Raw genomic sequence first — 12,879 nt, forward strand, 5'->3', positions numbered from 1 at the left:
TGAAGTTTAATTTATCCATACCGTAACATAGATCTACAAGGTTCAGGACAGTACTGGTTAAGGGGATAATTGTAGACTTTGTGCATTACTTCCACAAAGAACATCATGCAGGGTTACACCAGCACTCTCACATGATCAGCAAGTGTTCATTAACAGCGTTTTTCTGTCTGTCTGTGATCCACTCTTCATCTCACTATCATCTAAGTGGACATCACACGAAAAAAGCAGCAATGAAGTGTATTCAGTGAGTTGTGTTTTGCACTTGGTTTATTCATATGTGCCGAGAGGTATATAAATTGAGAATAATAGGGGTACAAACCTTAATTTGGTTGGATGAAAAGCCAAATCAGTAAACCTGAGAGCTTAAAATATTTAATTGGAGAGAAAGCAGAATTAGATTTTTCATCACAATGATTGAAAACGATATATAGTGCAACAGCTTGATGCAATTGGGAGAGTGCAAAAAAACAGTACTTTTTTGATGAGTAACATTCTAATACAATTCTAAACCCAATTTGGTGGAACAGTTTACAGGAATTCTGGGGTTCTGAATTTCTCTTCAAAAGTGAACGGTTAGGCAAAGGATTTCATCCCCAATTTCATCCAATCATGTCACTGCACTTGAGTTGTCCCTAACCCGACTGCACTGGCATAAGCAGAGAGGATATCTACAACTTGTTTGGTTTCTAAGGTTAGTCTGGCTTCTGTTAACCAGTCCTTTGCCACTCTTCTTGACTCCCCCTTCAACTGGTTGATGAATTTAGCTGCCAGCTCCAAATCTCCATGCTCAATGCAGTAAGAGGCATAAGAGAGTAGCTTGAATGTATCCAGGTCTTCAGGACTGAGCATCTTGGGGGGTTTCAGTTGTTTAGGTTCAAAGAGAAGAAGGGACTGCAGGTATGACAAAAAGTATTGATATAGACTATTCCTGGTTTCGTCAATCAGGGCCACCCTACGTGCCAGTTTATGGATGATGTAGAAGCGAGCTCTCAGTGCTTCCTCGCTATAAATACCACGATTCAAAGACTCATGCGGAAGTGCTGCAGTTAAGGCTTGTGTAAATACATTGTCGGAACAACAGGATTGGATAGCTTGGACCGAACTTTCAAGAGGTTCAGTAGGGCAATCGCCTGAAGCAGTCTTCAAGGTAAATTTCAAAGCTTCTACTGAAAGCCACAACTGATGCGCCTTCCGGGCCTCCTCTTCAGCAACTGCATGTCCTAAAAAAAAAAAAAGTTTGAATTGATCACTCAATCTTAGGTGTTCTTAAGTAATGACTTTTACAGTCTGAAATAAGTACAGGCATCACATGCATCTTGAAGGAAAAGTTACTTACCTGTAATTCTAGTTCTCTTACAGTTAAAAGCACTGAATTGCCCAGCTCATGTGGATGGAAGAAAAGTGTCAGTTGGAATCCAAAGGTGGATTCTTGACAAAGAGTACCTGAAAGCAGATGGGACAGTGTCTGGGTCACTTCAGAGTGACCAGGGGCTCGATAGACTAATGTTCACTGATGTCGGGTGCTTCAGGTGCGTAGAGGGGTTTCTCGACTATGCAGCCACGGGGATCAGGAGACGTCGAGGATGACTAGGAGTCGGATACGAGCTGTCCCACGAAGGATGTTGAGTGCTGAGGGGTCTGTGTCCGGCAGGAGGACCAACCAACCTTGGCAGCGGCAACCCACACAGAAGGTCAAGGAAGGTTACGGTTCAGACCAGCAAGGTCCAAGAGACAAGTAAAGGGAGTCAGAGCAGTCCAGGAGCAACCAGGGGAGCCCAAGAAAAGTAAAGTTGACCCTCAAGTGGACCCACAGTAAGAGGGCAGCTCGGACCTCGAGGGACTTAGGGACCCACCTCCTGTGTTGCTGGAGCCTTCGGAGTCCGTAGGAGCTGAGGAGCAGCAGACCGGTCAGTCGTGATGTGGTGCCTGCTGATGCAGGGGAGGGACCCCTTCACCCCAAGGGAGATATCTACAGTTGTCCTTGATGCCCTACAGGTCCTGCACGGAAACGACGTCCAGAGTGTCGAGACGGTCGAAGGTTAGTGGTTCCTGGTTTAGAATCTAGTCCACGTCGAATCTAGGGTCCTACAGCCAGATAGGCCATTTGTACCCACGGGAAAGGGTTGGACAGATTCAGGGAACCCTCCCAGGGGAGGGTCTGGGCAGTGGGGAGGTTACTCCCATGTCCTTTGTCCGATTTCGCGCCAGAGCTGCAGCTAACAGCTCTCAGGACTGGTTTGTACTGGACTATGCACAGGGGCACCAAATGTGCCCCTCATGCAGAACGTCTGTCGCTGGCAAGCGCACCCACTCAGGCCTAATGCACTAAATCATGTCTGGGAGGTGGTCACAGCTCCCTGTGACAGGATGCTTATTGTTCTGCCTTCCCCTGCTAGAGCTTGGTTCAGTAGCAGGAGAGCAGAAATGTGTCTCTGGTCAGCAGCAACCATTTTGTGCAGTCTGAGACTAGAAGGCTGGTACCGGAACACCAGGGACCCCACGAAGCTTGCTTCTGAGGGGATGAATCATACCTACCACATACCTTGGTAGAAGCTGAAGCAGAAGCATCGAGCGGTGAGAGTTTTGCCTCGTAGCGGGTGCTGCAACGCCGTAATGCCGCAGCGCCCAACAGTAACAATACCAGGACCATCTCTAAGGCAACGGAAGAGTTTAGACGCAGGCCGCCTCTGCGGCAAGCGCGGGCGCCATTAGTAGGCAGCCGCAGTGAGAGCCAGCCGTCGGTGGTGTTACGGAGGCGACCCGATGAGATCGGTGCAGCCTGTGACTCCGTTCTGCATGCCCCACTTGCCTCCCCTTTCCCTGCTCCCCTGCTGGAAAAGTCCTATTCCCCCCCTGAAAAGAGGACAATTGCGCCCAGTTTACAAGGCCTGCCATCCAGCAATAACCATTGAAAGTAAACTCCTAAGGGTACTCACGAGCAGGCGTGTGCGGCCTCAGCTCGTGGCCCCTACTGTAGGTGGGTGATGAGGAAGTGCCTGCTTTAAGGAGTGTCGGATAGAGCGAAAGAACCTGCTTTAAGGAGCGACAGATACACTAACGCCTCGGTCACGATTAACATACGGCGGATGAAGAAAAGCAGCTAAGCAGACACGGTGGAGGAAGAAATAGCCCAATTCCACACCCTCAATTAAGTGCCGGCAGTGCAGACTCAGTTGCGGTTGCCTTGCTGAGCTGAGAGCAGAGAGGAGCGCCGAGGAGCACTGGGCAGCTGGAGGAACGCCCTGGCATTAGCCCTGGCACCAGTATCACTTCCAGCAGCTCTAGGTGGGGCTCAATAAACCATGGATACGATTCAGGGGCACGACCATCCTACTGCCCAGCTGTAAGCTTTCAACGACCAATCACACTACATTAGTCCAGGCCAGACAGCCAAACAGCCAAGCACTATTTGGTGTCTTACTTAGCAAGATGGGACCCAAAAAATCAAGACCGACCACGCACGACCCCTGAAGAAATCGCCAACAGACAATCCTCTACTAAAAGGATTACAAGGAGTAAAACCCTGTCAGAAAGTCTAAATGAAATGCCTCAAGATGCCGAACAAAGGGGGTCGATTAGGCACTTCTTCAAGAAAAATGGCAACCCCAGCACCAACCTGGGCATCACTCAGGGCTGGCAAAAGCACAAATCCCAGGATACACTATTTTATGGCTATGACTCGTGCATCGTACAAGACAGCAGCACCAAAAGGCTGAGCAGAAAGCCCTCCGATTGCACCCCCACTTCCAAGGGAGGACCACCTCCCAGCGCGGGACCCGCATTGAGTAGGAAATAGCTGCCTCTGCCTCTGTACAATTTGATTCTGTTCAATTTAACGGATTACCTCATGACCAAATTAAATCCCCACACACAGAAAAGGTGCCTGGCCCTACAATTGGCAAGAAGCACGAAACAGCTCTGACCGAAGAGGAACATGTCACAGCGACAGTGGCCCAAATTCACTAGACTAAATGCCACGATCAAGACCTTCAGTACACGGTGAGCACCAAGCCCTTACTAACAGCTACAAGCCCATTGTTGCATTCAGATGACCTGATTCCAGAGTCACCAGTGGCAGGGGACCTCGCAGCTGTGTTCCTTCAAAATTTAGGCCAAAAGATTGAAAGAACTCTAGAATTATTCCCAAACTTGATGGGGCTACTAGAGCCTTTCCAGGACACTAACACTAAAGCGGACCACCGCACCTATAACAATAGTGTAAATGAAGATCTGCAGAAATTATCTACAAATGAGAAACAGCTCTACTAACGGAGCACTATTGTGGCAATCATCAAAGATGGGAGAACAAACAGACCTCCTGCAATCGATTGCAGCTTGCCTAGTCAATTTAAGCACCAGGGAGGAAGACTTGGAAAACAGGAATGTTCAGTACCTGGTCTCCAACCCTGGGGAATGATTCTGCTCCTGCTCAATCCTCATGGAAAAATGGGCGTCTCTTCCCAAGGTCCTAGTGGATATAGTGGAGATAGTTAAAGGAAGCAGGGAGACGTCTACTTTGAGCACCACGGACGACAGGGCAACTGTAAACAACTATCACCCGGCGGTGAGTAAGGGAGAAGGAGTTCCAAGTTCCATTAGGCCCGACGAAAACAGACGGACCCGGACAAAAAGTGGCACACAGGATGGAGAGCCCCGCTCATGGATCCAAAGTAGCCCAAGGCACATAAAGGGCCAACAACGGAGGAAGCAGGGGTAGCGATGTCTCGGTAACTGATTCGCAAGAACCCATGCACAGTACAACGGACAGGCCCGATCCTATTCTATCAAGGAGAGCAAAAAAGAAGCTGAGGAAACAACTGAAAAAAACAAAAACAAGAGGGAGACAATCGCAGCTATGGAAGACTGACCACTCACCCCAAGAAGGTAACAAAGACAGTCAGTTCTATCCAATTTTCTCAGCCAAAAACCGGGGTATGAAGGATTCTTATCCTGCCTCATCTCATGGAGACAAAATGCAGACAATCTCATTAGGCAACCCCTTTGTGAAGGGCTTAAAGACACTTGCAAGATCAGGCCTGCCCACAGGTCATGAACCAATAGCTGGAACAAGTCCCGTACTGGAAGAAATAATCCCCCAGGATGTGATGGCCATCACAACACCACAGCCGGACGGTTCAATACAACCCCAGCTAAGCCTCAAGAAGCAGACTGACACCATGAGCAAACAAGGACTGAGATTCAGGTCTCAAGAAGGAACTGTCTCAAGTCAACAAGGAAGCTTAAGCTCTGCATCAAGCCCGGAAGAGCACGCTCCAGGAACGGGAAAAGTGGCTCAACCCCCAGGCACACCAAGAAATGTCTATGAGGTAGTGTCCTCACCCCGAGATTTCATAGTAGACAGCACGACATTCTGAACCGGAGCAACATTCTCCGCCTTTTTAAACATCTTGCCACTCTGGACCAGTTACAAACAGGGGACCTGGATTGGGTGAGATTCTTAAGCACCACATGGATACCCATGGCGATTCCACAGTGGTGGGATTGAAGAACAAGCATTTGCAATGCAATAGGTCTCGCATTAATTAAGTTTGAGCTATTGGCATTGCTAAATATTGCAACACCATTTGCAATAAAAGTCTATAAAGTGTAGGCCAAAAAAAATGTGTATTTTTGTAGCAATGGTGGCATGCTGCGCTTTAGATGAATATGTTTAAAAGTAAAGTGCGCCATACTGCGATTGCTACAATAGTTAATTGTGGATGTGTTAACAATTGATGTGTGCAATGATGGCTGGTGGTGTGTGTGCCTGTAGAAATTGTGCACTGATGGCTGGTGGTGGGTGCCTGGTGGAAGTGTGCACTGCCGGCTGGTGGTGTGTGTGCCTGGTGGAACTAAACTGTCGACCATGAGGTCTTTTCACATGGCAGCAGTCACAGGAGCTGGGCAGCGGGGGAAGTGGTGCAGAGACCACAGGTCAGTAGTCCTAGGAGGTAGGAGGCGGGAGGGCGGCGATCAGGAGCAAGCATTGGCCGCGCGACACTTTGTCCATGCCCTTAAACGCGTCTGTCGGTGATAAAGAGTAACCCAGGCTCCCTCCACTAGCATCATTATCGTATATACAAGCATGAAACAAAGGCACGTTGCACTACAGATCCGAGTAGGAATGCGTTGTGGAGGCCTGAGAAGTGCTTTACGACATTGTTATGCATATTCTTCCAAACATATCTGTTCATGTTGGAAACGTACACCTCGAGAAGTGTGAAAAACTTTCTCGCACAGTTCCCTCAAGCTATTCCAGACCACTAAGCCTGAACATGTTGCGAGTAAGTGTCACCTTCACAGAACACAATTAGTGACTGCAAGAGGTGTAATTGCGGTCTCTCAACACATGTTCACCACACGAAGGAACAACTCGCAATAGATCATTTCAGCACGCGCTGCCATACATCTTTCCGGAAAGTGTGGCAGTCGTATGTAGCATTTTACAGCACTTTCTTTATGAGTGGGGCGGGAGCTCTGCTCACTTGCCACACGGTGTGCGAAACGTGTCCCTATTGGTGCACATACTGATGAGGAACGGGGATCGTGTGTCCACGTCGGCAGGGGTGCACAAGCAGCAGTTGTGGGGGTGCAACTTTCATTGATTGCCATGCAGTAGTACATGGGTACTCGCAAGGTTTTAAGTGGGCCACTCATTTAAAACTACGCTTGGCTGTCAGTGGAACTGGAGACTAGCACCCCTGAAAAAACACCAGTCGAAATTATCCAGCAAAAAAGCTCCCTGGTTCAATGATGACCTTAAAAAATCCAAGAAGACATGCCATGCCGCACCCTGGAGAAGAATTGGAGAAAAGAACCAACCTCAGACAACATGGCCTCCCTCAAGACAGCCACCCGCAAACACCACCAACTGATTCGATCCGCCAAGAAATCAGCATTTAAGGACCGTCTCGACAACAATTCTCATAACAGCAAGGAACTCTTCAATATCGTCAAAGAATTCACCAACCCTACCGCAGCGTCCAACGACATCACTAACTCCCAAGACCTCTGCGATGCGCTATCCTCCTTCTTCTACAACAAAATTGCCGACATCCACAACAGCTTCAAGAACACGCCCAATGACCAACTCACCCCAACCCCTTCAGATCCCACCCCTCCAACTAACTACCTCAACTCCTGGAACCCAATCACCATTGAAGACACCATTCGCCTCATGAACTCAATCCACTCTGGCTCACCTTCTGACCCCTGCCCTCACTACATCTTCAACAAAGCTGACTCCATCATCGCTCCCCAACTCCGCGATGTCATCAACTGCTCCTTCGACTCCGCCACCTTTCCAGAAATATGGAAACACGCCGAACTCAGCGCCCTTCTGAAAAAACCAACAGCAGACCCCTCAGATCTGAAAAACTACCGACGCATTTCCCTCCTCCCTTTCCCGGCCAAAGTCATCGAGAAAGCCGTCAATAGCCAACTAGCAGCCTTCCTTGAATCCAACAACTCCCTGGATCCCTCACAGAACGGCTTTCGAGCCAAACACAGCACCGAAACCGCCCTCATTGCGGCGACCGACGACATCCGAGCACTCCTGGACAACGGTGAAACAGTGGCCCTCATTCTACTCGACCTGTCCGCCGCCTTCGACACTGTCTGTCACAACACCCTCATACAACGCCTCAACAACATCGGCATACAAGGAAAAGCCTTGGACTGGATCATCTCATTCCTAGCCGGGAGAACACAGAGAGTCCGACTCCCCCCATTCTACTCAGAGCCCACCGAAGTCATCTGCGGCGTACCCCAAGGCTCCTCACTCAGTCCCACCCTCTTCAACGTCTACATGAGTCCCCTCGCCTCCATCGCACGTCAACACAACCTCAACATCATCTCCTACGCCGACGACACCCAGCTAATCCTTTCCCTCACCAAAGACCCCAACACCGCCAAAAACAACCTTCACGAAGGTATGAAAGAAGTAGCCGAATGGATGAAACAGAGTCGCTTAAAACTCAACTCAGACAAGACGGAGGTGCTCATCCTAGGATCCTCCCCCTCAGCTTGGGACGACTACTGGTGGCCTTCCGCTCTGGGATCTGCGCCCACACCCACAGACCATGCACGTAACCTTGGCTTCATTCTAGACTCCTCCCTCTCAATGTCCAGACAAGTCAACGCCGTATCGTCCTCCTGCTTCAACGTCCTTCGCATTCTCAAAAAGATCTTCCGCTGGATCCCCCTCGAAACAAGAAAGACTGTCACCCATGCACTGGTCACGAGTCGACTGGACTATGGCAACACACTCTACGCAGGAATTACAACAAAATTGCAGAAAAAGCTCCAGCGCATCCAAAACGCATCAGCGAGACTCATATTAGACATCTCGCGCCAAGAGCACATCACCGGTCACTTAAAAAACCTCCACTGGCTTCCCGTCAACAAAAGAATTACTTTCCGCCTTCTTACCCACGCACACAAGGCCCTTTATAATCTAGGACCCGAATGCCTCAACACCCGACTGTCCTTCTACTATCCCACCCGCCAACTAAGATCATCCAATCAAGCCCTCGCCGCAGTCCCGCGCATCCGAAACCACCATGGGTGGCAGATCCTTCTCCTTCCTGGCTGCCAAGACCTGGAACTCACTCCCCACCCACCTCCGCCTTACTCAGAATCACATCTCCTTCAGAAAAGAACTGAAAACATGGCTATTCGATAAAAAGTAAACCCCTCCCACCAGCGCCTTGAGACCCTCTGGGTGAGTAGTGCGCTTTATAAATGCATGAACTTGAACTAAACTGTCGGCCAAGAGGGCTTTTCATATGGCAGCAGTCATAGGAGCTCGGCAGCGGGGGAAGCGGTCCAGAGACCACGGGTCTTTCCTAACTTACTACTAAAGGGGGGAATGGAGGGAGTGAGTTAGCTAGGATACAAACAGGAGTGCACCTAAAAATAATTTAAACATGTGAAGTCGACTCGGTAGAGGTCTGTATACATTTTACATTGAGGATGTTTTAATTATAAACGGGTCAAAAAAAAAAAAAAAAAAAAGAAAAACACTTGGTAAGAGCTAAATTGTATTATTTACATGGCTACAAAAGGCCATTACATGCTAGTACCCATACAGAAAACACACTGCCTTGCCCTTTTGGCTAAAAGGGCAAGGCAGAAGGCTGCTTTTTCCAGTATAGATAAAATAAATAATACTGCAGGGACTACTGTTAATAATACCACCGATATACTGGAGGTGTTTTGTGAATTTTATTCTAGATTATACACTGAGGACGCGGTGTGTGATTCAGGGGACAGGATAAGTCAATTTACCGACTCTGCTGTAATTGGTATTTTAACAACAGAGGAAAGGGAGAAGATGGATTTACTTATCACTTGGGAAGAAATCGAGCTATCGATTCTGTCCTTAGCATCAGGCAAACCGGCGGGCCCTGATGCAATCCCTTTGGAGTTTTTCAATTTTTTTCGCCACACATTAGTTTCTTTATTTCTAGCAGCACAACAGGGCGCTGCTCCCTTGTCCTGGCACGAATCAATAGTCACTGTATTCTTAAAGAAGGGCAAACCTCCTCTTTCTCCGTCTTCTTTCCGTCCCATTTCATTAATAAATGCGGATAGTAAAAATGTTTCCAAGATTTTGGCCTCGCGTTTATCCACCGTCATTACCTCTCTAGTTTCCAAATACCAACAAGGGTTTTTTCCCTGCACGTGACACTGCGGATCATATCCGGCGGTTAATTACTGTTCTAGACTGGGCCCAGGCAACCCGATCTAATATCAGACTGATTTTTTTGGATGCTGAAAAAGCTTTTGACCGGGTTGCCTGGGTCTACTTGTGGGATATTTTGGCTAGATCAGGTTTCTTAACCGCTTTAAAAACTATGTATGTGGCCCCGAAAGCTTGTATTCGTATTAATGCTCAACTCTCTCCCTTTTTCTCAATCACCAGGGGTACTCGTCAAGGATGCCCCTGTTCACCTTTACTTATTGCACTTTATATTGATCCCTTAATCAATCGTTTTATTTTGGAGGAAAAAATCAAACCTATTTATTTAGCCAATGTGAATTACCGTGCATTAGCCTATGCTGATGATATCGTCATTACTACTACGGACGTTCAGACTGCGATACCGGCAGTTAATGACTTAACCACACAATTCGGATCTTTCGCCGGCTATAATCTTAATTTGGAGAAAACCCAAATCCTATGTTCTGGGGACAATCTCCCTACAAATATTTCCATGGCTATGGATGTGACATACCTGGCAATTAAAATCTCACTGCCTATAGCAAATATACCTGAGATAAATATGAACCCTGCAGTGACTAAAATTAATTCCATGTTAGAGCGTTTAGACCACCTGCATTTATCGCTGCATGGCAGACTTAATATTTTAAAAATGCTAATCTTACCCAAGGCATTGTATATGTACCGTACAATACCTCTAGAATTTCCTCCTTTGAGCTTAAAAAACCTGGAAAGGGCCACATCCAGATTTTTGTGGGGCTACAAGCGACATCGGAAAGCCCATAAAAAAAATGATTTTGAGTAAAGAATGTGGGGGGTGGAATGTCCCGTATTTTGTGTCCATTACCTAGCGGCAACACTTCAATACATCACCCCACTGATAATCGGTGATAGAGCCTGTATTCCTTTCTGTCAAACACCTTCAATTTTCGAAATGATTATGGGTGAAAAAGCCAAAGCTTGCTTTCTTAAGGTAATTGAACCTAGTTATAACAAGAAAATCAAATTTAAGACGCTGAAGGTAGCTTTTGGTGTGTGGCAAAAAGTTCAGAAGCATTTGGGATTAAGCCAATTGAATGCCTATACGCCGATTGCCGCTCCCGGTCTTTTACCAGCTACGATTTTCTGTGACTTAATTACTATTAGATGGGAGCAGAAAGGAATACGCTATTTGGGTGATTTATATATTAATGGCCAACTTGCTTCGTTTCAGGAACTTCAGGATAAGTTTTTGTTAACTAAAAATTATTTTTTTAAATACCTTCAGATCCGCAGTTTTCTTCAAAGCTCTTCCTCCATTACTGATGTTAGTATGAGCAAAGTCCCCCTTATGGAACACTTGCATAGAAAAACTCCGATAGGCATTCTGAATTTGTGTTTGATTCAGGAATTTGGGGATGACTTAGAGCATTGTCAGTTGAAATAGGTTAGCAAATTAGGGATCCCAGATATTGATGTTCGAGAATCTGTTAAATTAGCGTCTGAAATCTTAATTACCGGGATGATGAAATCCCAACATTTCATGTGTATACACGACCTCTAGTACACCCCTAGCAAAGTGGTTAAATGGAGTACGACGGTGGGAACGAAATGTAACCGCTGTGGTTTGTATGCAGCTAACGACATACACATGTTTTTTCAATGCCCTAAGCTTGGGGATTTTGTTCATCAAATTGAATTTTTTTTTCTTCTGTTCTTAATTGTGACATTAGGGTAACTGCAGAGCTACTGTTAATAGGTATAGATTCTAGCACTTCAAGATCTAAACCACTAACTTGTCTTCTTTTCATTTGTATGGCAGTAGCCAGAGCATGCATTACATAGGGAGTGGATCAACTCTGAACCTCCTTTTTTTAATTGGCGGGAAAAATTATTGTTTATGTACAATATGGAGTCTGCTATTTATCAGTCTAAGGGGGTTAAAAGAAGGGCTTTGGGAAAGAAAATATCGGCGCCAATTGCGGAATGGATTTAATTTCCTTTGTTCTCTTGAGTCTGTATGTAATCTTATATTTTTGTTTGGAATTGTTCTTTTTTTTGTCCACTGCTGTATTTCCTTGCATAAAACAATAAAATGTAAAATATACAAATAAAAAATAGAGAAAATAATAGAAGAGTCTGGATGGGGCTGAGGTTCTGGGGATCAAGCGGGGACTTACATCCTCGTGTTTAATAGTGGTAGTGGAATACCGCCCACCCCGGCCAACTCCACGGTTTAATGAATTGTTATACGAGGTCATGAGTAATCTGTGCTCGAGATATCAACAGATCTTAGTGGTGGGGATTTCAATTACCAGTGGGATCGAATACCTAGAGATTGTACCTCTAGTAGGTTTGAGGAAGCCAAATAGTAGGAAGGGGACCCCATGGTACACCCTAGAATTGAGAGGGAAAAAACAAGCTCTCCGTCAATGTGAGAGACTCTGGCGGAAACATCCTGACCCTAAATTAAAGGAGGCTTATAAAGCAAAGTTGGCTTGCTATAAATCCTTGATTATTAAAACTAAATCTGTGTACTATGAAGCTAGAATTAGCAAAGCGATTGACATTCAGAAAGAGACATTTAATGTACTTAAAGAGCGGAGTTGTCTGAAAGAGCCAAGGACGGTCACTAGTCAGGTTGACTGTGACAAGATGCAGGATTTCTTTCTAACTAAGGTGGAAGATATTATTACAGACATTATCCCCTGCCCTTTGTCAGTGAAGGACTTGGCAGATTTTCAGGGTCCTGCTCTCTCTGTGTTTCCCGTGCTTGAACCACATGACTTAGCCCATATTGTGGATAAAGTTAAATCTGGGTAACCTGAGGACCCTGGTCCACCAAAGCTGTTTAAAACCATCATCCAAGTGATAGAGGACGAGGTGTTGTCCATATTAAATCGGTCTCTGGCTACAGGAAGGGTTCCACTGAGGGTTAAGGAAGCCCTGGTGATCCTATTGTTTGAAAAAGGCAGGGGCGGACCACAGGATGCATAAAAACTTCAGTCCCATTTTCAGACTCCCCTTCCTGGCAAAAGTCCTTGAACAACACGTACTCCGGGTCCTCTCGTCTTTTGTTGAACAACACTGGCGGCTACACACTCGGCAAGCCGTTTTCAGGGCACATAACAGCACTGAGTTGGTGATGCTCTCAGTGCTGGATGTCTTGCGGCTTG

General features: G+C 46.6%; 1 protein-coding gene across 2 annotated transcripts in view; it reads right to left on the reverse strand.

The window, feature by feature from the left end:
- Nucleotides 1-249: 249 nt before the first annotated feature.
- The window catches only part of IMMT (inner membrane mitochondrial protein), a 442,904-nt gene continuing 430,274 nt past the window's right edge, over nt 250-12,879 (reverse strand). For both annotated transcript variants that reach the window (XM_078678663.1, XM_078678664.1), the window contains one exon: nt 250-1,220. In XM_078678663.1, the coding sequence (XP_078534789.1) occupies nt 613-1,220 (608 nt within the window). In that variant the 3' untranslated portion in view covers nt 250-612. The remainder of the gene's footprint in view (nt 1,221-12,879) is intronic.

This window comes from Lissotriton helveticus, chromosome 2_2, assembly GCF_964261635.1.
Source record: "Lissotriton helveticus chromosome 2_2, aLisHel1.1, whole genome shotgun sequence".
Classification (NCBI taxonomy): domain Eukaryota; kingdom Metazoa; phylum Chordata; class Amphibia; order Caudata; family Salamandridae; genus Lissotriton; species Lissotriton helveticus.